At 42.8% G+C, this 27,806-nt stretch overlaps 1 protein-coding gene across 2 annotated transcripts; it reads right to left on the minus strand.

Annotated features, from left to right (window-relative positions):
• On the minus strand, positions 1 to 24,948 carry sqlea (squalene epoxidase a). 2 transcript variants are annotated; one of them, XM_041189030.1, is made up of 12 exons: positions 24,806 to 24,948; positions 23,985 to 24,498; positions 19,102 to 19,357; positions 17,157 to 17,337; positions 16,757 to 16,853; positions 14,422 to 14,535; positions 12,698 to 12,869; positions 11,856 to 11,951; positions 10,076 to 10,218; positions 4,415 to 4,511; positions 3,599 to 3,686; positions 1 to 1,836 (listed from the first exon to the last, which is right to left on the minus strand). In XM_041189030.1, the coding sequence occupies exons 2-12, from the start codon at positions 24,258 to 24,260 to the stop codon at positions 1,644 to 1,646; spliced, it is 1,713 nt and encodes a 570-aa protein (XP_041044964.1). In that variant the 5' UTR covers positions 24,261 to 24,498; positions 24,806 to 24,948; the 3' UTR covers positions 1 to 1,643. The 2 variants fall into 2 exon arrangements, with proteins under 2 accessions (XP_041044964.1, XP_041044963.1); XM_041189029.1 differs by having other exon boundaries at positions 24,684 to 24,840.
• Positions 24,949 to 27,806: the final 2,858 nt, after the last annotated feature.

Raw genomic sequence — 27,806 nt, forward strand, 5'->3', positions numbered from 1 at the left:
TAAACCTTTTAATAAAGTGTTGAATATTAATATAGAACATTCAGGGATTCAATGATAGAATAACTAAAGATAATGAACAAATATAGCTGGGAAAATTCATTACTGATTTTACAATTGTACATTATATACACTTTTAATATAGTACACAAATTTCAGATGCAAACATACGATCAAGAGGGTGTGATTAAAGGAAGATATGTGGCCCGTTTGGCACAAATTCAGTTTTGTTTAGTTAAACCAGGAATGAAAGAATATAATTAAAAACCAAAACTAAATGTATTGAATCCTGCCGACTGGGAAATGCACCAAGTTTGTTTAACCAGCTCTCGATATGGCTGCAGTATTTTGTAAATTTGGATACAAGTAACACCAAGTGGTTACAAATCAGTACTGCAAATAATTTTCCACTCAAAAATATATGTACATAAAATTAAGAAAAATATAGGCACATGGGCAATCATTTTATAGAGGGAACTTGGAAAGCCACCAAACCACTAAAGATTTTGGTCCTCTTCTCCCCTTATATTAGATCACTGCTAGTTTCTGCCTTGTTAGCTTCTTGCTTCAGCCCTGTGGCAGTAACAGTTTGTCACTGTTGACCTAATTTTGTTCCTTGCTGCTGGAACCCATTTCCATTGGTTTTATGGTCCCGTTGGAGACCAATCACTGTAATCTGAAGAGCCATGCTGAGCAAACTAGTTGTGAACTAGTGAAACTCACCTACAATATTAAGATCGAATGGCATCGGCAAATCAAATTCTGGCTCCTGTGTGTGGGGAACACCAGTGATGCACCATTAATGTGGCCTTACTCTTGTCCCTCTTTTCAAAAAAAAAAATTACTAGTCTACGTTGTCTCCAAGAAATGACCTGTTTCAGAGATAAATGGTTTAATGATGTTGGAATGTTTTTGCAGTAATGAAATCATCAGGAAAATCCAAATCTGAGTTATAATAAATAACATGTTACTTAAATGCAGTCAGGTAAATAATAATCGAATCTCCCATTCACTTTAACAGAGAAAAGCGGGCTTTTAAAAGAATGCTGTGGTTGAATTTCCGCAGAAGTTCTTTAATCACAGGGTCATTGCGACTCTTCCACCCAAGTCGCAGTGAACGATTAGGAGAACCCCTGTGGAAACGCACCCATGAAATGTTGAAGGCAACAGTGGGAATGAATTGACTATAAATGCCTCTGCTTCTCCCTGCCACCCACTTGGGGAGCAATTTTGGTTTAGGAACACGCCTTTTTCAAATGTTTTAGATAGAAGTTTGAGTTTGAACAATTAGAACGAACAACAAAAGTGCTCCATTAACAGCAATGTGACAAGCCCATTGCCACAAGCCATAATCAACACTGTTTAAAACGTGTGTCCAATTTGCACTGCATGACACAAGCCATTTTACATGTACACCATTAAAATGTGCTTGTTAAGTATGTTGCAGTTACATAGTTGGAGCACAAGTCTACAAGTGTGAGATTGATAAATGGTCATTCTGCTACTCAATTGGCCATAGGACGGGTCTTGACTCTTTCAACAACAGTATCCAATTTTTAGACACAACAATGAGGTAAATAGTCCAACTATTGCAAAGGCTCGGTGTGATTTTCTGATCTTGCTCATCTTTATCATTTTCACGTTATTCAGTAAACAAGATATTTAATTTCAGAATAAATGAGAGGAAAAATAACTGAGCATGCCCGATAGACAATGACACTACCATTCACCAAGGCCCGTGGTTTCATATACCATGGTTCTGTCTTGAACGAGAAATAGATCGCGTAGAGTGCCACAGCAAAGAAGTGCCCAATCAGAGTCATTGGTTCAGGAGAAAGTCTAACAGAAAGAAAGGCAGCAATTAGTCACAGGTAAGCATTGTAACTGGTAATGTTGCAAGTGTCTCTCCCAGCAAGGAGTGGAGGTTTCAGTATTGTCCCTATAGTGTTACAATATTCTGAGTCACAGTTCCAACTCACGATGCTTCATGTCTGGTAAAATTACCCTTATTTGTTAAATGCATTCATAGCATCCATACTAATAACTAATTACATAATCTTGGAGATGAAAGTGATGTACATTAGTATTTCTTTTTATCTTCTCCAATCTGTGTCTGACATCTGTCTTTAATCCTAATGATAATCTTACTAGTTGGTCTCATGGAGCCCCAGCATGCAGGTTCATGTTAAGGTGATGCAGTTTTGATTCCCCCAGTGTTCTGTGAAGACACTAAATGGAGACCAGGTAGCTCCTCATGGGAGACAGTAAAAGTCATCACCTTTTCACTCCTGGACTGGGTTGCTCATCTGCTGACTCAGTGGTGTGAGGTGCATAGGGAATGGGGGAATTAAAAGCTTTACTAATTCAGAATAATTTCTACCTTCAGGTTTCACTTCTTCTCTGAAGCTGGAGTTCCACAGGGGCCAGGGGTGGCCAGTACCATGGCCACTGGGTTTGAGATTAGATAGTGATCTTCACCAGGTTATTCAACTGGTTGGCGCAGAGTGGGTGGGGGAAGGGCCGCAGTGGCGCAGGGAGAGAAGGTCACAGGTGAGCCTAAACCAGCACCGATAACTCAACAATGCAGCAGGAGTGACTGAATACTAAAGAGCTGCAGGGACCCTGGCAGATTTTATTCCTCTGCTACCTTGCAAACACTGAAGCCAACTGTAGTGCTCACATTTCTACAACCTGTTCTAGAGAATGGTAATCCCTCAATACCTCTGAACGCAGAATTCCTGAAGCTAGATGAGGTAATTTCCGCTATTGATACCAACAGTTTTGCTTGGTTAAACATATATGAAATTGAGGGAAGAATTAATGCCCCCCACCTTCCCCCCCAGCCCGAGATGAAGGGAGGTGCCCCGCCCCCCCCACCACCCCACCCCCGGAGGTGAGTGTGGAGGTGGTGGTGGGGGGGGGGTTGCTGGGGTCAGAGAGGGAGTGCCTCTCTGTGAGAGGATGCGGGGTATCCAATCATCAGCAGGCAGGGGGACTCGCCTGCCAGTAAACCCCGTTGGATTTGTCCACCGGCTTCAGGAGGCTGGGGGTGTCCCTCATTCAGAAGCACTCGGTGCCCGATCGAGAGACCTGGCATTGGAAAAGTGGGGGGGGTACCGCAGAAAGCAGCCCCCTCTCGACTCCCTCTGCCCCACCTTTGGCGCCCCCTCTCACTCCATTTACCTGTCTCCAGAGGATCCAATGCTGATCCTCTTGGTGGGCCCCCAAGTGCAGTACCAGCAGCGGTCACCGCTCCCAGCGGCCCTGCCGGTACTGCAGAGCTGCCAGCCTCTGATTGGTCAGAAGCTCTTGGGGCAGTGCAGCGAGTTAATGTCACCAGTGAAGTCGGGAGCCCTCATGGCTGGGTTCCCACTGCCAATTAGGGGCATCTTTCTGTTGGAGCTTTGGGGCTCCCAGGGATCCGGTCAGCGGGTCCGCCGCTAGATTTAGTTGCAGGTGACAGGCCCACAGCCGACCACATTAAATCCCACCCTGCCTTAGAATAACGGTGACCTTTCAGCATTTCTCCATTCACGGTTAAGAGAAAGCTGTCTCCACAGATTTTTCCAGACGGCAGATAATTGGCAGCATTCAGGCTTACACAGATAACAGCCCCACTGGTCCCGTCATGCATTGTCCACCCAGTTTGAAGTAATGAAAGCAGGCCTTCCGGAGTTGATGCAGGGAATCTGGAATTAAATGGAAAATAATGAAAATTTTTGTTTATATCATTAATGTGCAGTATTTTGTATACAAGTATTGAGCCCAATCGCTATTAGAAAAATAAAATAGACTTCTAAACATAATGTGATATTATTAGTGTGACCAAACTAAATTCTTGATGAATTCAATAAAAGTGCAATGCCTTAATTTCTGTCTTAATTCTGGTTTCAATTTAAAATTAGAAGGCATATGGGGTTAACAACAACAACTTGTATTTATATTGCACCTTTCATGTAATAAAATGCCCCAAGGGGCTTCACTGGAGCATTACAAAACAAACATTGACATCAAGCTGCATACGATGATATTAAGGCAGCTGGGCCAATGTTTGGTCAAAGAAGGTTTTGAGAAGGGTCTGAAAGGAGGAAAGAGAGGCAGAGAAATGGAGAGGTTTAGGGTGAAGGAATTCCAGAGCTCGAGGCCTAGGCAGCTTAAAGCACAGCCACAAGTGGTGGAGCAATTAAAATCGAGGATGCTCAAGAAGCCAGAATTAGAGGAGTGTCAAGATTCAGATGGTGGATATTACAGATATAGGGATGGGGAAGGCCATGGAGGGATTTGAAAACGAGGATGAGAATTGTAAAAGCGAGGCCACATAACACAGTACGGCACTGAAAACTCAAACCCGATGATGACCTGTTGGGAGAATGCGCACGTTTGAGAGAGTGTCCTGCTCCCAGGATTCTGAGCTTACCATCTGTCGGAGCAAATAGTTCATACAGAGCTTGAGCCAGGACATTCACCACAAAGGAATGGGACTTCTTCCTTGTCCAGTGAAATTTCTTCTTAGCCTGCAGAAAGTCACAACAGATTGCATAAAATTTGGTCCCAAACTGCTTTCCCGAAGTATGCGCTCATTATAAACTTGGTGTCCAAGGGTTGCACACTCAATGTACTTGTTAATTGTATGTTTAGGCATGTATGTCATGATGGATATATCATACACAATATGTATGAACAGTTGTCTTCATTACATTAGAACAGTGACTACACTGGCCATAACGAGCTTTAGGATGTCCAGTGGTCGTGAAAGGTGCTACATAAATGCAAATCTCTCTTTTCTTCAGTGAGTAGGTTTTTCCATGATTACATCCAGTTTTGAAAAATGTCACTCGTTTTAATGAAAATAGCACCGACAATAGCACAAAAAAGGGGAAAGAAGGGACACTTTGAGCCACAAATACCCAAATCCAAAAAATTCACATCCTAATTTTCAGCCGTGTGTTTTCAGATTAGCAATGCCTTGTGTTGTTTGGTTTGCATGGTTCAGATTAGCAATGCCTTGTGTTGTTTGGTTTGCATGGTTCAGATTAGCAATGCCTTGTGTTGTTTGGTTTGCATGGTTTTTTTTAAAACCTTGAAACGTACTGATCAAGTTACCTTTTCAATATAGGGGTGGGATGTAATGCATTCTGCCATGGAATAATGGACCATGGGGTATCCATCTGTGATCCCCCCTTGGGCTAGGTTGTCTGGTGCTAGTGAGAGATGCCAAGTGCATTCTCAAACAAGGAAATATGCAGGATGAGTCACCCAGGCAACTCTGAGCCGGCCAAGCAATTTCGGCTGGCAGCGTGGAGACTCAGGCTGGGATTTTCGAGTGGGACCCGTCGCGGGCGGGACAGAAAATTTGACCACCCAGAAAAACGTCCATCGATTTTCGGCAGGAACGGCAGGACTGGAAGATCCCAGCCTCAGAAACAGGTAGGACTTTAAACTAATTAGTCGGGGGAAGAGGGTTCAATTGAAGGAAAGTTTAAAAAAAATCAAAAAGAAATGAGAGAGCAGGAGGTGCAGGGTAGTGAAGAGGCGAACGGTTATCAAAGTGTGACAGGAAGGGACAGAAAAGTGCAGCAGAAATCAGAACTGGAATGAGCAATAATGGTAAAAAGTCGAAGCTTAAAGCTCTTTATCTGAATGCACACAGCATTTTTAACAAGATAGATGAGTTGTCAGTGAAAATAGAAATAAATGAATATGACTTGATAGCTATTACAGAGATGTGGTTGCAGGGTGACCAAGACTGGGAACTCAACATTCAAGGATATTCGACGTTCCAAACAAAAGTAGGAAAAACGAAAAGGAGGTGAGGTAGCTTTGTTAATAAATGAAGGTATCAATGTAGTGGTGAGTAGTGATATAAGTGCAATAGATTATAATTGGAATCAGTTTGGGTGGAAATAAGGAATAACAAGGGGAAGAAGTCACAGGTGGGAGTTGTCTATAGGCCACTGAAGAGTTGCCTCACTGCAGAGCAAAGTATAAATTGGGAAATAATGGAGCATGTAAGAAGGGGGCTACAATTGTCTTGGGTGATTTTAATCTGCATATTGACTGGACAAATCAGATTGGCAGGGGTAACATGGAAGACGAATTTGTAAAGTGCATCAGGGACTGCTTAGAGCAATATGTTGCAGAACCTACCCGGGAACAGGCTATATTAGATCTAGTAATGTGTATGAGGTGGGATTAATAAGAGATATCGTAGTTAAGGATCCTCTAGTGGGTAGCGATCACAACATGGTAGAACTTCAAATTCAGTCTGAGGTCAAGCAACTAAGGTCTCAAACAGTGTTCTCAACTTAAATAAGGGCAATTACAGAGGTATGAAGAAAGAGTTGTCTAAAGCGGACTGGGAAAATAGGCTAAGGGGAGGTCAGTGGATGAGCAGAGCAGACATTTAAGCAGATATTTTATAACACTCAGCAAAACTTTATCCCAGTCAAAGATGAGTAGGATGAACCATCCGTGGTTAACAAAGGTAGTCAAGGAGAGGATCCATTCAAAAACTAAGGCATACAAAGTAGTGAAAACAAGTGGCAGGCCAGAGGATTGGGAGTTTTTTTTTTTAGGAACCAGCAGCGGATGACTAAAAAAGCCAATAAAGAGGGAGAAAATAGATTACAAAAGTAAATTGGCAAGAAATATAAAAATAAACAGCAAGAGCTTCTACAGGTATGAAAAAGGATTTTTTTTTGGCTAAAATGAGCATGGGACCCTTGGAGGACATGACTGAAGAATTGATAACGAGGAACAGGGATATGGCAGATAATTTAAACCAATATTTTGCATCGGTCTTCACAGTGGAGGACGCTATAAACATCCCAAAGATATCAGATAAGCAAGGAGCTAATGGGAGGTAAGATCTTGTAACAGTCTCTATCATGAGGGACAAAGCATTTGACAAACTAATGGGACAAAAGACAGACAAGTCACCAGGACCTGATGGCCTGCACCCAAGGGTTTTAAAGGTAACAGTTGCAGAGATAGTGGAGGCTTTGGTTGAAATATTCCAGAACTCACTGGATTCTGGGAGGGTCCCAGTGGATTGGAAAGTCGCTAATGTGACACCCCTGTTCAAGAAGGGAGGGAGACAAAAGGCAGGAAACTATAGGCCAGTCAGCCTAACATCGGTCCTTGGGAAAATGTTACAGTCCATTATTAAAGGAAGAAATAGCAGGACATTTAGAAAAGCTTAACGCAATCAAACAAAGTCAACTTGGTTTTGTGAAAGGGAAATCATGTTTGACGAATTTGCTAGAGTTCTTTGAGGATATAACCGGTAGAGTTGATAAAAGGGATGTAGTGAATTTGGATTTCCAAAAGGTATTCGATAAGGTGCCACATAGAAGGTTATTACACAAGATAGGAGCTCACTGTACTGGCGGAATATATTAGCATGGATTGAGGATTGGTTAACACAGAAGACAGAGAGTCGGGATTAATGGGTATTTTTCAGGTTGGAAATATGTAACTAGTGGAGTGCCACAAGGATCAGTCTTAGGGTCTCAATTATTTACTATCTATATTGATGAGTTGGAGGAGGGTGCAGAGTGTAATGTATCCAAGTTTGCTGATGATACAAAAATAGGTGAGAGGGCATGTTGTGATGAGGACATAAGGAATGTGCAAGGGGATATAGACAGGTTGAGTGAGTGGGCTAAAACTTGGCAGATGGAGCTTAATGTAGGAAAATGTGGGATCATGCACTTTGGTAGGAAGAATCAAAAGGCAGACTATTATTTAAATGAAGAGAGACTCCAAAAAAGTGCAACACAGAGGGATCTTGGTGTTCTTGTGCATGAAACACAAAAAATTAGCATGCAGGTGCAGCAAGTAATTAAGATGACAAATAGAATTTTGGCCTGTATTGCTAGGGGGTTGGAGTTTAAAAATAGGAAAGTCTTGTTACAACTGTACAGGGTGTTGGAGTTCTGAGTACAGTTTCAGTCCCCATGTTTAAGAAAGGATATACGGACATTGGAGGCAGTTCAAAAGAGATTCACTAGGCTGATTCCTGGGATGAAGGGGTTGACCTATCAAGAATGGCAAAACATAGGCCTTTATTCATTAGAGTTTAGAAGAATGAGGGGTCTTCTTATTGAAATGTACAAGATTCTGAGGGGGCTTAACAGGGTAAATGTTGAGAAGATGTTTCCACCAGTGCGGAAATCTTGAACTAGGGAACGTAGTTACAGAATAAAGGTACACTAATTTAAAACTGAGATGCGAAGGAATTTCTTCTCTGAGAGTGTAGGGAATGTCTGGAATTCTCCAACCCAGAGAGTTGTGGAGACTAGATCACAAAGTATTTAAAGAGGAGGTAGATAGATTTTTGAAATAATCAGGGAGTTGAGGGCTATGAGGAGCTGGCACGAAAAAGAGGAGTTGAGGCCTGGGGCAGTTCACTCATGATCTTATTGAATGGCGGGGCAGACTTGAGGGGCTGAATGGCCTACTCCTGCCCCTATTTCTTATGTTCTTATGCACTCATTTACTGACCCTCAAGGTGATCCAAGAAGAAAACAAAGTAAATTAACAATTAAAATAGCTTTTGTAGTTTGCCAACCGTAGTCATAGAAAATATAATCTGGTCTCTTGTTTACTGAATATACCTTTTGTCATGTTTCAAAGTGTTAAAAGCCTGACACATTGTGAAACAGCTAATCTAAACATGCTGTAAAAAAATCTAAATGCAATAGCTCAGAAATACCGATTGCAAAAAAAAAAAATCAATGTGTGGTCTTTGTTTTAGACCTCAACAATATTCCAGTGGTTTTCATGTTTCAAACCATACGTTTTTGCTTTTATGTTATAATATCTCAGTTTGGCATTGTGGCGTCAAGAGTCCTTGGAATTCTCCTGACCCATTTGGGCTTCAGGTTGGCTGGAGATCAGCTTGAAAACACTCAAAACGCTTGCTGCTTTGAAACTCACTGAAACATTGGAAGATAGGGCAGTGCTGTCAACACAGCGCCTTGATTAGCTGACAATCAGAGATCGCTATTCCTCTTTGGGACAGTAAGAGATAGTTTGGAAATGAGGCAGCTTATTGGAGTTGAAAATCATTACTGCACGCATAGCTGCTGGTTGTGACTGTGAGTCACCAGTAAAATTGGACATTCTGATTACACAAGTACAGTCACATGGCTAAGCTGGAAATCCAACCTCAGTGGTGAATTTCCTGCCATAATTTTGGTTGGGGGCTGGGCGGGTAGGGGCAGTGGGTAAGTGGAAGCAAACACTGACAAAATGGCATAGATGGGCTTTTTCTAGCTGGGGTTCTGCCAGTGTCCCACCAGAGTCACAGCAGATCAGAAGAACCCCCCTGGGAAAATTCATGGGTGGAATTTTCCGCTGGGCGTGCGCCCGACACGCGCAGGCGTAAAATAGCGCTCGATGATGTTGAGTGAGCGTCCCAACCTCATCGCGCACTCACGTGATATTTTGGTCGGCGGCACCGCTAAACTCTGGAGCACGCTCACTGACAATTAAAGAGGGCTATTAAGCCCATTAACGGCGCAATTAAATGGGGTTTTTCGCTGCCCGTCCAATGTTACGGTGGGTGGGCAGGCAAATTGGGCAGGCAGCTTTTGCATTTTTCAGGGAACCTCATTCAAGGGCAGGATGAGGTTTCTGCTCTTAAATTTAAAAAAAAACGTTTGCAACAGAATTTTCATATTGTGTGTGTTCAGGTGACTGTTTCTGATGAGTGAGCGTCTTTTTCCGGGTTTTAAAATCTGTTTTTACTGGATTTGAATTCTTCAGCTCCCTGGGTCAGCTCTCTGCCTTCAGGGAGCTTTCCGTGAGCACTGGTCTGCACCTGCGCTGACCTCAGCCCTCCTCCTAGCGCCACCTCGGCAGCGCTGAGCATTTCAGCGCGCCTTTCACGCTGGCTGGCTGTTAATCGGCCAACCGGTGTGAAATCGCAGTCGGGGTGGGGGGGTGCCGGTTGCGGGCAGCGGGCTGTTTCTTGGCCGCTCCCGGGCCCGCTGACCGCACCAGCCCGCCGACCTCAAAATTCTGGCCCACGTCTCAACTTCCTGAACTGTGTGTTATAGATAACATGTCTCACCTTTAGCACTGCTTCATTATCATGGAGGTCCGGAATTTCGCACAGGAGACTTTTCCATATCCTTACATCGTTCAGTACAACGCTCATCCCGCCCCCTGTGAGAGGGTGACGCATGTTATACGCATCACCCAAAAGGAGCACACCTGGATAAAAGATGCAACAAGCTGTATTGTAGCGAGCTTAAAAGTCACTGAAATGTGTCTTGTTTATTCCCCCCACTGGTCATTATGCTAGAATACCTGGAGGCAGGTCACACTACCAGGATGTTGCCTGGGCTGGAGAGTTTTAGTTATGAGGAGATGTTGGGTGGACTGGGGTTATTTTTCCCTGGAGCAGAGGAGATTGAGGCAGGATATGATTGAGGTGTATAAAATTATGAGGGGCATAGATAGGGTTGACAGGAAGGAACTTTTCCCCTTGGCGGAGGGATCAATAACCAGGGGGCATAGATTTAAAGTAAGGGGCAGGAGGTTTAGAGGGGATGTGAGGAAGGATTTTTTTCACCCAGAAGGTGGTAGGAATCTGGATTCACTGCCTGAAAGGGTGGTAGAGGCAGAAACCCTCATAACATTTAAGAAGTATTTGGTTGTATGCCATGGCATTGCAAGTGCACAAGGCTATGGGCCTAGTGCTGGAAAATGGGATTAAGATAGTGAGGTAATTGTTTGACTGACGCAGACTCGATGGGCCAAAGGGCCTTTTTCTGGGCTGTAGACCTCTATGATTCTATTTCCATAGTCAAATGCAGGTTTCATTAACTTTGCTTAAGCAAGTGATGGTTAGCTCTGTATCCTGTACATCAAATGGTGAGTTTTGCAGCAACCTTTTAAGAGAGCAAGGAGAGGGATTTCCAGTGAAACCTAAGATCCTGAGAGATGTCTCCATGGACTGACACTGTCCATCCCCCAACCCCTCCCCACACAACTGGAATTTAAAGGTCCGGTTTAAATGAGGTTCTCCCTGTAGTCCAGGGAACCCTGGATGAAAATCAAACTCACAACAATTTCTAACCCAACGATTTCACAGCCTTTATGTCTGTTGTGAGTGCCTGGTGGGAATATTTATGATAACGTTGCTTAGCAGATGTCACCATTTGGTAAGGGTGCCTTTGCTTTCAGTGCTGTTATGACATGAAACATATTTAATGATAATCTGCAGAAAATAAATATTGCTAAATATTAGATTGAAATTGTACCTATTTTTTCGAAGCGATCAAAGTGACTGAAAAACTCCTGACTGCTTTTATATTGAATGGCGATTTGATGAACAAGGTTATCACTGAGACACAAAAACATTTTTTTTAAATATAAAATTGTGCTTGGAGCAACACCTTTGTGATACAGTTTAAGGCTTTTGCTTTGCAAATATGGCTGCTGAAAAAATATTGGGGTAGACTGCATCTTAACTACTTAAGGTCACCTTATTCAAGAATATCTTAAATACTTAACATCTGCACAGAGCATAGAGAAAAACAGGACAGAGAAAATTACACACAACTTAACAGAGGATACCCGAGTTTACTTCAGTTTAAATGAAGAAAAGCAAAACTAGGTGACATCTGTTAGGGATTGGTGTGATCCTCCCAGTCCAATCTTCTTCCTACACTGCCCTATGCTCAAGCCACGATTAATGCCCGGCTGGTAAAGATAAAAATCTACCTCAATGATTCAAGATTAAGACAAAAGTGTCCTATTTGGGTTTAAATAAATTTATAAATTCTATGGATGCATACATGACACGCCAAACAGAATGTTAATTGGTCTAAGTTGCACTTATTTACCTGGTTTATTCACTGGTGATGGTGGGAGGAAACTTGCCGGCATAGTGCGTAGGCGGTCGTTCTGGACTGCAAGTAGGAATGGTTCTTTTATGTGCTCTGTTGAAAAGACATTTGCATCTACTTTTAGTGAAGATAGAGCCCACATTACAAGTAATTTCAGGAATTTCAGCTAAACTCCCGTTTCACTCGTATTCATTGGCCTGTTACTTCGATCATGGCTATTAGTACACCAGCATGGATTCACTGCAACAGAAGCATTGGTAAATTAAGATAAAACATAACCACACTATCAAGTACATAGTACTGTTTATATGTAAGGTTTTGAGGAAAGTTTAATGAAATTTGAAGCTGGCTTATTGGGGTAATTTTCTGACATTGCACGTTGAGGGCCTTATCCACTTGGAGCACACTTTCCTTTCCAACAGTGACAATAATTCAAAAGCACTTCGTCGGCTGTGAAAAACGTTGCAATGTCCAGAGGTTGTGTAAGGGGCTATATAAATGCAGACTCCTTCTCTGTATCAAGAATTTGGATGCATGCTCTCCATAATTTTCTATGCATTCACTTTATGGAGGAGGTATAATTGTGTGGAGGGCATGCTAACTTCCTGCTAAGCGCTCCCAATGGTCAAGTTTGCTGTTAAACGTGAGAATTTGGAAGAATTCCCCTATTCTGCTTTGATAGCCCCAGGATATCCTGGTGGTGATAGAGGCCTGGGATGGAGTCATCAATTCACACCCTCAGTCACGGGTAACGTAAGGCCTAAGGAGGCCTGGAGAACCGGGGGGGGGAAAAATCAAAAGATTCAAACTCTCAGAAGGAAAAAGACATGCATTTGTACCTGGAAGCTGTGGATAGATTTTTTCGATCATGAAGTCTTTAAGATGTCTTGGCATTTCCCCTCTGATGTCCACTAATACTCGTGTTTCATTAGATGAAATTTGATAGATAAGAATAGGACTAGGGTTCGTAAGAACAAGTTCTGCATGGTTCGGTTTGAATTGTGGAGAGTCCTACAATCACAAACAGAGACATCAAATAGCAGTTATTTCTATTTTAGCATTATTTTCCCTTGAAATTAGTTCTTTTTTTAAAAGAGTACCATTGATAGTGGAATTGAATGTTTTATTTCATCATCTGTACCTTTTAAGAAAATTAAACAGCTGCAAGGGGTTATCATTGACTTTAATACATGAGCCTCCTTAAAGTTGAGTGCAGCTATTAGAAAATAACATACCAAACACTATTTATTCCAACAACAATTTTGTTGTCAATAGGCAAGCACAGTCAATTGAATACAGCCATTCAAGATTCTAAACGTTAGTTAAGTATCTCTTGTTTAAATTAAGTCCTAACGACATTGTTGCAGGTAATTCCCACCAGCAATATGTGGGGTGTGATTTCACACCAGGAGAGGTATAGCAACGAACTTGGTACTTTGGTTTCTCTACGTTAGCAGATTGAATAACCCAGTACCTGCCACGATCTAATTTGCAATCAATGTTGTTTCAAAAAAACTAAATGATCTTCAGAGGAATAAAAAATGCAGTGTGAGATTTCTTGGATCCCTTTGCCATCGGGATACAGCAGGGTGGGTCCTGTGGCTGCAGATCCTTCAGCCTGTTGGAGATGAAGGATAGAGGGTTTTTTTTCTTTACCATCTGGGCGGAATGCCACAAGAAAATCTGATGAGCAAGGTCCTGTCTCTTTGGCATAACTTGCCTGATTTTCCATCCATTGAAATGAATAGAAGGGGCCTTCTGCGTGAAGCATTCAAAGCTCTATGCCAGATTATCAGTTCTACACTCCAGTGATGCCACACATAAGGCCATGCAGCAAGATAAAAATCTCACCCGCGGTCATTTTACTGTTTGAGACAGGTGGCCCATGTCCAAGGAGATGCAACAGAGATAACCACCCGGGTATCCGGCAGAAAATGGGGGGGGGGGGGTGGCGCGACACCTTGTCATTCCAATTTGGGAAGCCAGAGGCCCTTGTCAGGCTGACGGTCATTATTATTTTCTATTTGCCCAAGGGAAACTACAGCCTGCATGTGGAGGTGGCTGATTCCTTTTCTGCACTGCAAGGCCCAGCGCTGAACCCATGTCTGCACCCAGCTGGATTGAAAGATGATGGAACTCCAAGGGAAGCCAGAAAATACACCTTGCCTTGACCTCAAAGCCAGCTGCCGGAAGTGATGGGCAGGCAGAAAACTCACCCACCCCAGTAACTGGTCAGAATTTGAGATGTGATGTTCCTGGTCAGAAACTTGGAGGATTAGACAAAATATTGCTGGCTAGTTATGTTAAAAGTGTGAATCTTCCAAAGGGATGAAGAGTCAAAGCTACAGGCTTTGCCTTTAATGGATGATTGGAGAAATGGCTTCTTACATATAATTTCTCCAGTTTGCACTGATCTTCCACTGAACCTAGGGAGGACACTGAGGAGCAATTTTACAGCAGTTCTTTTACTAAACTATAAATAATTCAAGCTAGATTATTTTTTAGTTTGGATGTCAGGGTATGCAAAAAAAATACACTACAATGTATGTTTGAATAGGCTTACCTTCATAATGCACCCAACAAAATGTGATGAAACATCGACTTTGCTCTTCACCAAGCTTTTCCTGAACTTAGAGAAGTGCCCATCAGCTACCACAGTCAGTGGGCAATGGAGTTCCTGCGATTAAAAATATACTTTAGGTTGGTTATGTTTCAATGTGTGAAGCTACTAACAGAGTGAGATACCATGTTTCAGGTCTACAGCCTTACTATACTTTTTGCACCACACTGATGCTCTGTGCAAATCCAGGACCCTTCAGGAATCAAATCTGAGGTCTTCCTGGCTTGAATGAATGAGTCTCACAAGATGCGCTTCATTCAGTCATTAAAATATAGGGGGAGCTCGTTTCCACATTTTGAACTAGCCAGATGTCTATATATATATATATATATATATATATATATTGTATCAGTTGCAGGAAAGTTAAAATCAGATAGATGGAAATGCTTAATTGCATTCCAGACTGCTTGAGGTAATTTCTTGATTGACATTCCAAAGACATTTGATCAGCATCAAAGGTTTTTTCTTGAAATTAAATGTCTCAATCTATCAATCAGGGATTTAACTCAGCACATATTTTATACACCATTAACAACTCAGAATACTACTTTCAGTGAAAGGCCATCAGACAGAAAGGGTAACTCTGTTTCTGCCTCCACAGATGCTCAGCTCATTGATTACATTTCAATATAATAATTACCACTTAAGGTAGATTCAAAACCAATTCAGAACAAACTGACTAACTGGGCAGAATTTTAACTTAAAAAAGGGTGGGGTTGCATTGGGTCAGGGGTTAAAGCTGGAAAATCTGTTTCTGGACCCAAATTCACCCATTTCCAGTTCTAACTGAGGCTGCAAGTTGGGTGAACAACTAACCCAATCCAAGGAGGAGGGTTGGAATGTTAAAAATGATAATGAGGCTGCGAGCCTCATTGTCATGCAGATTTTAAACTTTTAAAAGCTATTGGTTGGGTTTCCCCCGAGTGTTGAGGAACCTGGCAGCTTCAAGGTGAGGGCTTGGTGGATTCGGAAATTAAGTGGCTTCCCACCCACTACTTGGATCCAGGTGCTCGCTTGAGGATCCTTCATGATCACCCGCCCTCCAATGACCTTCTCTCCGAGGTCTCCTGCCAGGCTGTGATCCCTCCACCACCAGGCCATGTTTCCAAACATCACCAAGCCCCAATACCCCAATCGCCAGACCCCAATCCCGCCCATCATCAGGACTCAATCCCCCTACCATCGCCAGGCCCTGATCCCTCCACCCGCACCTCCAAAGCCTTCGATTCCCCCCCAACCCAGGCCCCAATTTCACCATTTTTGCACCCACCTGCACACACCAACCTGAAGCAGCCAATTTCTCACACTCCTGTCCTCAATAACCACCGAGGCCACCTAACCACCCTCTCCCATCACACCCACCAACCCCTTCTGTCTCAGGCATCTGATCTCCCCAGCATCACTAGACGCTGACCTTCCCTTCCAGTTCAGCGGCCCTCCCCACTGACCGCCCTAGTCAAACACCCCTCACCCCGAATAGCCCACAGTCAACACTCCCCCCCCCCCCCCCCCCCCCCCCCCCACCATCCCCGGCACAGACATACCTACTACTGTGGCCGTCAGTGACTAACTCCCTGACTGTGGAGGCCCAGCCTTCAGTCAATCAGGTTGGGCCACTGGGTGGGGAAGCCATCGCTGAAGTCAGAAGCTCCACAGCATGTTGGGGAATCCTGTGGGTCAATTAAGTAAACTTATGCCCACTGAGTCTGCGGATCTGGTCTATTTGAGGTAGAAATTTATTTTCAGGCTCAGCTCTAGCACTGCCCAAGGCCAGTCCAAAATTGGCCCTCATTACGATTTTGTGCAGCAGTTGCCAGTGCCTGTTTTGCCTCCACAGGTGCAAGCAACCAGGGGGGTAGGGCAGGGTGGTGGGACTTGTGACAACTTCAGCGTAAAGAGAGCACCTCTGCTCCTTCTGGCTCCAGAGGACGTAGCTTTCACTGGCAACCAAAGCAACTTGATCAGGCCTGATTTCAACCAATTGGCAATATTTCTTAAAATGAGATTCATGAATTTAGCATTATCCTGAACATGTGCGCAGATTGGACATGAGCAATTGCATCACTAAATTTGTCAGCACTGCGCCCAATATGGCGCCCAAAAAAAACGCACGGATGCAATGCACACCACTTTCTACTCCATTGAATTAGCATTCTTCTCTAGAACTGTAAAAACAAATGTGACTCCTGTGTTTAGCACTTCTGCCCACTACTTATCGTACACATCCAGGCTGCAGGCTTAACTGTGCAGGGTCGCTTCAGATGAATAGCTTACAAACCTTTATATCTCCACTTTCCTTTTCTTTGTACTGAACTCCTGTAACTTCACCATCTTCTTCCAGTAAGTGTAACACTGTTCCTTCGATGAATCTTACACTAGAACAAGAATGGAGAAATCAGCTTATTCTTCTGCTTTAATCAAGCTTCACCAAGATAAATTAGAATCATTATATTCCTACATTAAGTCGAGTAAAATTTTGAAGTTGCTACAGATCAACTTCAGGATTTCTCAGTTACTGCTTAATATTGTATCCAGTCATGGGTGTTGTAATGGCAAGCTCAAAGCTCAGCTTATAAAGTGTGTATGTTTTTTTTTAAAAAAACTGGTTGTCTTAATGATCAACAGAACAAAATTTGTGGACATTCTATACGAATGATGGGTAGACAAGGAACACTTACTTGGGTTCTGCCCTGGCTGCATTTCTGAGACCCATGATGAAACGTCCATGGTGAAACGCTGTCCCATATTGCACTTGACTGTTTTCATCCAGAGGATAAGGGATTTCCACCTCTGTCTTACTTTCCATGTCATGTATGACGTAACCATTTATGATGTGGGCATCAAGACCTTCAACCGTACCTTGTCGAGGAGAAAGTGGATCAATGTACAGAAGGTGTAGATCGTTAGAAGGGAGAATGGCTAGGATAATTACAAAACTTAAAACTTTTGTATAGGTAAGCTGAAGAAACCATTTACTTTTCTACAGGAGAGAGGAGAATTGAGAAGCAGCATGATTCAAGTTATTAAAATGGTACAGTCACAAGAGACAACATAGGTTTTTTTGGTTAAAGTTGCACTTTTGGAACTGGAGGACATAGATTCAAGATGGTCATGTCTCAAGGGAGGTTAGATCTTTTGTACATTTGTGTGTGACATCAACTGTGGCAGGCAATGAATTGAAGGTACAAGGTACTGATTCAGGCATTGGTTAGTTAATGGAACATTCGCCAAAGTTATTCATCATATAACAAGAGTAGATGGAATCTGTTGTTTTTTGATTTTTCAATCACCTTTCTCCGGAGTACTGGATTTGAGTTAGATCGAATCTGTGACAGTGTAGGGGAGCCCGGTGTAATGATAGGGGGTATGGGCTGACTGGATTTCTTTATGCATGCTTTAAGTTCTTATATTTCAACATCTTTGTATTTTCTGAATATATTTACATTTTTAAAAATTGCTTTATGTTATTTCAAGTGAAAATACCAAGAGATTGTAGGATAGCAATTCACTGAGCCCACATTTTTATTTAGTTGCCCTGTCCTTCAGAGTCTAACTACTTTATCTTTTTGTATAAATATTAAAGCCCCAGATCGCTGTGGGAGGGAGGACAGGTGTTGACTTAAGTGCTAAGGTGCACCCACTCAGGAGCTCTGACGCAGTCACTGCCAAAGTTTGTGGTGGGCTTCCCTGACAATGGCCCCCACCCACACCATCAGGGGTACTTCTAGGGTGTGCACTAGCCACTAGCTGTGGTAGTGAGGGTAAAGAGTCATGTAAGAGTTTTCAGGAGGGTGGGGGGAGGCAGTTGCGGGTGGTGGATCTCTATTCCAGAGCTAGAAAAAGACGGAAACGCAGAGCAGATTAATCAGCATCTAAGAAAAAGATGGGTTGTTTTGTTTCTAACGTGTTGCAAGAATTAATGTTAACCATCCCCGACACCACCCCCCTACCAACATGCTGATCAACCCACTCTGCACTTCCAGCATTTTATTTAACTTAAAATTTTATTAGCATCTCAAATGTGTTGACTTTAAAAGAGGCAAAGAACATTGTGTTCAAAGCATTATTCTTTTGAGGGTGAAATGGTAAACGGTCTATGAGTTTGGTTTTATTTTATTTGTTCATTCACTGGATGCATGCATCATTGCCAAGGCCAGCATTCATTGCCCATTCCTAACTGCCCTCGAGAAGATAGTGTTAAGACACCTGCTTGAACCATTGTAGCAGTCTTTGATACAACTAATTGGCTTACTGGGCCATTTCAGAGGGGACTTAATGGTCAACCACATAGCTGTGGGTTTGGAGACACAAATAGACCATACAGGTGAAGGGCATCAAGTTTCCTTCCCTCAACACCATGAATGAACTATTTTTACAATAATCTAGTAGGTTCATGGACACCAATACAGATGCTGGCTTTTTTATTCCAGATCTATTTAGTTGATGAATTGAAATTCCCCAACAACTGAGATAAGATTTGAACTCATGTTTCTGGATTATCAGTCTAAACCTCTGGATTAGTCATTCACCAGCATGACCACTTTGCTACCACACCCGGGATTTCATTACTGATTACCATTCCACGTTAATATGACATTAGTCCCGAGTGCCTTTTTTTTGTACCTTCAAGACCAAGTTCTTTCAATGCACGATATCCCCCGGGCTGTAACAACTCTCCGACAATTCTGTCAGGTTCCTTCAAGTCTCTCTCGATCACTGTCACGTTCCTTCCATCCCTTGCAAGGACTGCAGCCATCGCGGAGCCAAGGACCCCAGAGCCCACAATGATGATCTCTGGATCGGATTGCGAAGAAATCCTGGTGCTGAAAGAGTTCTCTGTCTGAGCAGATTCTGAGAAACTGATCGTCCGTTTCTTGGGCTATACCAAGATAGAAGGAAAAATAAATCTTCAATCTGGTGTACTGTTCTTGAAATTCCTGAGTTTTTTTTTTGCTGTACATTTAGCTGTAAGCTTGGTGGAAACCCCAGAGAAATGGCATAAAGGCTGATAACGGCCAGTTACCCCATTTCTTTTGGAATTTCGCCAAAGTTAGGGCAGGAATCTAGGAGAAACCTCGTGAAGTATTTCACAACTGCTCCATTCACAGAAATTGCAACAATAACTTGCATTTATATAGTGCCTTTAACAAAGTGTTATGATCCCAGCTGATGTTACTACTAGACAAGCCAAAGCCCAGGATGGAACCCGGCTTGATAGATCCTAACTTCTATTTTTTTTATTTAGATACATGTGACTCTGAACAGAGTCACAGGAGTCAGCTGATGAACTTTTAACAAAAGAATAAAACATTTATTAAACAAGAGAAGATTAACTATATTACAATACTCCTTCACCCACAACGATGCCTTTACAGATATATACAGATTTGTAAGAATAACACAAGTTACAAAAGCTATCTTGTGCTCTAATGTTCACAATAAGTATGCAGTCCATGTAAACCAATAGGCAACCTGTGGTCAGACACACCACACTCTGAAACCAATTGACAGATGCTATGGATCTCTCATCAATGTCCCTCAGACACTTGTCACACAGTGAGCCAACCAGTCTCACTGAACTCCATCTTTCACATGAGGGTTTCCAATCTCCACTCTCCAAGAGCCTGCTCTGGAATCTTCTCCCAAACGATGCTTTCTCTCAGACACCTTCTGCTAGGGTCCACCTCCATGATTTCGAACTCTCCTTCCGATGTTCCTCTCCCTTGGATCGCTATGTGCATTCAAGCTTTCTTCCACGCACTCTGACTCAGTCGACAACAGTGCATCACTGCTTCGCATCCCCATAGTAAAGAGCTACAAACATTCAGCTGTCTCCTTGGACCTTCCGACTTCTCAAACATCTATATTGCTTTAAATCTGCGTCCTGCAGCTCTTGTCTCTTTACGCTTGAAGCCTTCTTCTCTCTTCCACAGAACAGGACCTTTTCCAGACCCCTGTACTTCCTTTGACTGGAAGGTCATCTTGAGACCCCTTCTTTCTGTCTCACTCCTTGGCCTTGGGACCTTCCAGTTCTTTTAGGAAATCTATTGTCTCTGCAGTTCTCTCTCCCAGTATCCAGCCTCTCTGGAATCCTGGCTTCAACTTCAATTAGGGACTTGCTATCTGTCTCTCTGCTGTCCAGGTCTCTCTGGCAGCTGCTTCCAACTGAAATCAAACAACCGTTTTTTACTTCTCTGTCTCCCTCGCTGGACCCCTGTTGCTAGGCAGCAGCACAGTTTTTTTCTCTACCTTGTTTGCTTTACACCCTTCAAGAGTTGTAAAAACCTCATTACAATGCAGGCACCTTTTAAAGTGAAGTTGAAACTCAACTTTTCCTTTCCTTAGCACACAAAAGCAGAAATGCAAATCAAACCTAACTTAAAGATATACCTTATTTTTAACACACCCAAATACACATATAAGTTACTTAAGCTATCTCTACGTCCTAACAATAGTGAAATATCCCATGAAGTAAAATGTTACTGATGCCTTCTCCAATACCATTGCTATCAAAGTTATGGCCAAAATTTGAGACTATCCATGTGGGGAATTATAAGTTATGCCTATCGCTTTGTACTACAGTGCATTGGTAAAACAATCTACTATCCCATCACTCAATGTTGTCCCTTATACACTGTTTCCTACAACAATGGTATTGTATCTAGTTATAGCTATATTTCTTAAGTTTATATGGAGCATTTTCCACTCTTTGGTAGATGCCAGTGTCCAGGTCAGATTGCAGTGGGGATCAAAAACTTACTGGCCTTTCTGCAACCCTATGCACTGCTACTTCAACTGGCTATTCCATTCTAATTATTTTTGATACCTTTAAAAAATAAATGGGGCTCCGCCAACAATTCAATTTATAAATACACTGCACGGTGTTGAACTGAAATCTAAGGAGCAGGAAGATTCCAGACTCAAACTACAGTCTGCGCTGAATTAACTGAGCTCAAGTGAACTGAAACTAGGGAAAGGCAAAATCTATACTTATTGTTCCTCATCACTATCCGGTGACTCCTGATAGTGAGTGCAAGTGTACATAAATCACTTGAGGATAGGATGCGGTTCAACTGTGATTTCTCGCCATAATTAAATAAGCTGGGTCTCATTTTCTTGACCCACATCCTAATGAATGGCTGCCTGGGCAAGATCTGGTAGAAAGGGCTGACATTTGTGGTGTCAGCCATAGCCAGTGGTCTCTGCGCCAGAAGATTATGGGTTCATTCTCCACCCCAGCAACTTTAGTGCAAAAAAAAATCTAGGCTGATACTTCAGTACAGTACTGGGGAAGTGCTGCACTGTCAGAGGTGCCTGCCGTCTTTTGGATGATACGTTAAACCAAAGCCTTATGTGCTCTCTCAGGTGGATGTAAGAGATCCCATGGCACAATTCTGAAGAAGAGCAGGGGAAGTTCTCCCGGGTGTCTATACCAATAATTATCCCTCAACCAACATCACTAAAGCAGTTAACAGTATCCAGTTTAATGTTGTGCCATTTGCAGAAACTTGCTGTGCGCAAATTGGTCACCATGTTTCCTATAACAGTAGCTACACTTCAAAAGTACTTCATTGGCTGTGCGGAATTCTGACGTTTGGAAAGATAGTACATAAAAATAAATCTTTATGTGTTTTTTATCCAGTGCTAGTGAACAACTTGAGAAGAGGAAGAGAGAAATTTAAGAGAGAGGACAAAAAAAATTCAGTATTTAATGTTGACAACTTTCAACAAATATTTAAAATATTCGTTAGATTTCAGAGGTGACAGCATAAAAGCTGGGGCTGAAGGAGCTTGGGTTAAACTCTGCATTGCAGCCTATCGATTTCACACATGTAAGCTGGAATATGAACAGAAATATATTGTTGCATACCATGCTGCTGATTCCCATCACCATGCAAGAAGCATTCAGGCCTGTGCTACACTCCATTTTGTGTATATTGAAATGTGAATTAAGATGTGCAGTTGTCACATTCCACATCACACTGTGATCTTTTCATTCCCATGAGCTGTGCACAGCATAAAATGACAAAATGCTTCAGTGATGTTCATCACCCTCATAATGGATTCTAATGGACAGATCTCAGTCCACACGAGCATTATCTAAACTTTATCCCCTTCCAGATAGATCGTTCATTTGCCCATTATTTTAAGGCTTCACCACCATGTTTTTGAGCACAGTCAAAATCCTTGTTAGCAGTTTCCAATTAGGAAAAGCTAGTGTCAGGTTCCATTTCCTCCACCTCACCAGCGATGACCAGATCTTTCTGCTGATAGAATCACAAAATAGCAAAATAGAAACAGCATAGAATGAAGCCATTCAGCCCATTCTCTCCTTGCTGGCTGTCTTCCAGAGCAGCTCGCCTAGTCACTCTCTCCCTCCCCTTTTTCTCTGCAAATTTATTCTCTTCAGATAATCAAGAACTCTCACTCTAAAATATTTCACCTGTTTCAAAACCTTTTTTTAAAAAAAATCTTCTCCAAACCCAGCTCTTTAACCAACCTTTCTGACAATTCAAATAATTACTTCCTTCTTTCTCCCCATTTCCCCTCATTTATTTATTTGTAAAGCACTTTGGGGCATATTTTAGTTTAAAAAGTTACATAAATGCAAGTTGTGTTACAAAATGGATTAAACAATATGTCATAATTCAGTGTAAACATGAAATTAAATATATACAATATTGCATATAAAAATGTGTTCATGTTTATCTCAGCACCACTGCATGCCCTTATTCTACACTGAACTGTCAATGTATAAATTATTTCAGTTACTAATCAACTGCTGCCTCTGACTGACAATTAATAATTAACAAGGCAGCAGTAAATTTAGATATTATGTTTGAGTCTGTGTTTGTTACCAGTTTTATTATGGATTAAGAAAATCAGGATTCTGGTTATTATAAGAAAATCTTATGCCAAGTCTAATTTAAGCATTTGTATCTTTAGCCAGATCAACGCAAAACGTTTCAGAATATCTAGATAAATAATCTAAGCCTCATTTCCCACTTGCTATGATAATGGGTGGGGAACACGATTTTTTTCTAATGATGATTTTATATTTCAAACGGTATTCTATTTTTAAACTGTTCATCGAATTTTGCCAATCCACTACCATTCTTTCAAGTCATTTTGGTCTTCAAAGATCACACCAGAGAGTGGACACCAAAATTAATTTCCCAACTATTGGAAACGCATTCACGTAGAACCAGAGAGTGGACACCAGAATTAATTTCCCAACTATTGGAAAAGCATTCACGTAGAACCAATCTGTCAATTTTACAATTATTGTGAGAAATTTGGTTTCAAAACAAGATTAAAATGTTTTACTGGACCGACGTATTGTACAGTAATTTGTTATTAAATTAAAAGCTGCAATAGTTTTAGTCGAAGTTTTACAACGTATTTAGTAGTGTTCGATACATCGTGACACAACCACATTAATAATGATGTGTCCCTCTCACTCTCTCTCTCCTTGTAATAACGACCACTGGTCATTCTGCGCCTACCTTGCCTTGCTCAGTATTGCTGGAGTCTGTGGGCCCACTGAAGAGAGAGCTTGCCAGGGGCAGGGCTGAGAGGAGCTGGGAGATGAACCCGAGGTTTGAAGGTTGCTTTCTGCCGTTGCCATGCCCGTATCTGTATCGATAGGACAGGATCAACCCTAGGGAGAAAAATATCAGGAATGCCCCGAGCACCTCCTTGTTAGCGTAGCTCACGCTCAGTAAATCATCGCATTTCTTATAGACATAAGTAAAAGTCGCAATTCCCAGGAAAGTCCACATTTTATTTAGAACAGGTTCGCCCCCTCAAATTTAACTGAACTTCAGCAAATGTTCCAGAAAAGTCCAAACGGTATTTTTCTCAAAGCCAGCCTACAACATAAACATAGAATTAAATTACGTTTTGACTAATTTTTTGGTACATTCCCTCGCTCAGGTCTTCCAAAAGAAATGTTCACTTTGATTTTTCTCTCAGATAGCCTGTAAATTGATCTTCTCTCAGCTTATCCTCGACTGATCACTGTGGAAGGAAAAGAGAAACATAATCCAAAATAGACAGAGAAATGCAATTCTCTCACAGCTCAACAATAATATAAATACAAAAATATACCTGAACTTCCAAGTCAGTTAACAATCTCTCACGTATAATTTATTATAAAACTACCCTTCTTTAAAATAAAAATCCTCTCCATTTTCAATAATTACCTTTTTAAAAAATGTAATTTAAGCTGCCTGCTGGTGATTGAAATGGTACAGGCCATTTGGCCCATTGTTCCCGTGACTTCAGGATGAATATTTTAAAGCAGAAGTCATTTGCAGTAACCTACTTTTATGTTCGCTGTATTGTATTTTATGTCTTTCCCCGAGCGAGGAAGGCAAGTTTGCCGATGCTGCACCGACTGATTCAGGAATGAGTCTTGGTCCCTCTCCCACTAGATCAGCTGGAGCCGGCTAGGGATGTAACAAGATGTGAATGAAGTAGCGGAGCGATTGCCCCCGCCCCCCTCGCCCCGGACCAATCAGGGGCCCGGCGTGCGGGTGAGCAGAGCTCACGCTATCAGGAGGTTGGCCAATAGGAGGCGGCGAGCGGGAGACGGGCTTCTCCCGTCTCCTAGCACGATGTGATGTCACAAAGAGGGAGCGGCAACATCACCCCCAGCAGCACCCCCCAGCAACAGCAGCAGCATCCTCAGCTTCAACTAGCTTCCCAGTTGCATTGTGAGAGAACCTGCTTCCAATATACAATCACGCACGAATTAATTAGGAGCAGGGATATAAGTCATTCTGCCCTTTCGAGTTGAACAGTAACTGAGATCATTTCTACATTGACAGTTCAGTAAGAGCAAACCAATTGTGCCACATGAACACATTAATTTTATGCAATATTGTACGCTGTGCCATTCAATAGGGTCAGGGCTGATCTGATTATGACCTTAACTCCATTTTCCTGCCTACCTCCACCCCTCCCATAAACCTTGACTCCCTCATCGATCAAAAGTCTGTCTAACGCAGCCTTGAATATATTCATCACCCACCCTCCACAGCTCTCTGGGGAACAGAATTCCACAGGCTCAACCATTCTCTTAGAGAAAAAATATTCTCTTTAGCTCAGTCTTAAATGAGAGACTTCCAAATTTTAAGCTGTGTCCCCCTATTTCTAGACTCCCCCACAAGGGAAACATCCTTTCAGCATCCACCCTTGTCAAGCCCTCTCAGGAGCTTATATGTTCATGAATTGTCCCGCCTCTCTATGTTACAAAACTCTCTACCGTGAAAATAGCAACAGGCATGTACATGACACTTTAGGATTGTGTTCCCTGTTTTCTCATTTATAACCCACCCACCCGCCAAGTATTGTGAGGGAGTTATTGTAGAGGCCAATGTGTCATCCACTCCTTCCTACATTGTTTGCAATGTGTGCGTGCCACACTCCTGCACCCAATGTGTGACATTCTCTCCTCCACACTTAGAAGAAAGATTTTATGCTGGAGGTGGGGTTTCTGACCCTCTTTGGTGTAAATATTGGGGGGTAAGCCTGCCCCGCTTTGTCAACTTGCCCCACAGCTATTTAATGGCCATTGGCCATTAATCAGCTTGAGCTGAGCCAGGCTGGCAGGCCCCGGCCAGGGGACTGAAGAGCCAGTGTAGACAAGGAGGGGTGGGAGGAGAAACAAGGGAGTGGTAAGACCTTGGGGAGCCTCCAATGGGCACAGGGGACCCCCCTCTGCCTATCATCAGCCTAAGCAGTGAAAACAGCCAGGCTGCACATTTGGTGCCCGCCTCCCCATGCTGGGATTTTACCCACGGCAGCAGAAGAAGGCCCTTAAAGTGGTGGCGAGGGCTGGCAGATAGACATTAGGAACAGTGCCCAAGGCATGCACCCAATTTTATGCCCCCCACCTGCTAAACCACTCTTAGGTGGCCGTAAAATCCCCGCCAATGTCTTTCATCCTGTCCTCTGCACCCAATGTGACACCCTCCACTCTGCACCTAGTGGGTGCCACAATCCCCTCTGCACCCACTGTGTGCTGCAATCATCTCTGCACCCAGTGTCTGCTACCCAGTCCTGTGCACCCAATGTGTCCCAATGTCTTCTATGCACCCAATGTGTGACACCCTCCTCTCTGCACCTGATGCCCCTGCCACTGACTGTTCTCCTGACATTGCTGTACATTTAACAGTTGCTGTATGGTGTCCCAGGGTCTGAGAGACCCAAGACCAGAGCTGCTGGATCAAGAGAATAAGTGGTTTTTATAGCCCTTCTTATGGGCCAGACAGAACAAGAGTGCTCCCCCAACCTTGGCTCTTCAAGGAAGCCTTTAGCCTATCTCCCATATCCCCCCACACACCCCCTACCTGCCAATAGCATCTTCTCTCCCCACTGCCGCAATTACAGACTTCCCCTCCCCCAAGCACCGATATCTACCCCATATCATAATTGGTGTTGGAGCACCCCCTTACCCCAGCCAGCATTGATGTCTAACCTCTCCTCCAATACTGCCTCTCACCTTGGACATCACCAAGGGTCACAAGCTGCCACCTGTTGCCACTGATTTCCCCCCCCAGGCATCTGGCCTGCCTTCCAATTTGTCCAGTTGTCCAGTGGGAAATGGAAGTGTAAAAATTCTAACAAGGTCCTGCCTTTGGATTCAGCTGGACCTCCACATCCTTGGCCTCACGTGTCTCCTGGTCATTCTCATGCTCTCCCTGGCCCTCTGTGCCTGCCATAAATATTGGGGTTATCAAGTGTAGAGTGTATGGTGGCACAGGCAACAACAACAACTTGCATTTATATATCACCTTTAAATTTGTAACATATCCTCATGTGCTTCAAAGAAGCATCATTAAACAGAATTTGATACTGAACCACTTAAGTTGATATTATAACAAATGACCAAAAGCTTCAACAAAGAAGCAGGTTTTAAGGAGAAGGGGTGAAAGAGAGGTAGAGAGACTTAGGAAGGGAATTCCAGAGCTTAGGCTTTGGCAGCCAAAGGCTTGGCCACCAGTGGTACAGTGATGAAAATTGGGATGCACAAGAAGCTAAAATTGGAGGCAGTTCAGAGGAGGTTTTCTAGATTGATACCTGGAATGAGCGGGTTGTCTTATGAGGAAAGGTTGGGCAGACTGGGCTTGTTTCCACTGGAGTTTAGAAGACTGAGGGGTGACTTGACTCAAGTATATAAAGCCCTGAATGGTCTTGAAAATGTGGATGTGGAAAGGATGTTTCCCCTTGTGGGTGAGTCCAGAACAAGGGGGCACTGTTTTAAAATTAGGAGTTGCCCTTTTAGGACAGGGATGAGAAGAATTTTTTCTCTCAGCAGATTG

This window comes from Carcharodon carcharias, chromosome 6 (assembly GCF_017639515.1).
Source record: "Carcharodon carcharias isolate sCarCar2 chromosome 6, sCarCar2.pri, whole genome shotgun sequence".
NCBI classification, from domain to species: Eukaryota; Metazoa; Chordata; class Chondrichthyes; order Lamniformes; family Lamnidae; genus Carcharodon; species Carcharodon carcharias.

Excerpts from the sequence above, each read along its gene's own strand:
- sqlea (XM_041189030.1), bottom strand. The coding sequence starts at position 24,260 with ATGTGGACTTTCCTGGGAATTGCGACTTTTACTTATGTCTATAAGAAA. Across the intron at positions 14,536-16,756 it reads AGGAAAGTGGAGATATAAAG|GAACTCCATTGCCCACTGAC; the intron begins GTTTGTAAGCTA and ends TTTTAATCGCAG. Across the intron at positions 11,952-12,697 it reads AATCTATCCACAGCTTCCAG|AGCACATAAAAGAACCATTC; the intron begins GTACAAATGCAT and ends TCTTTTCAACAG.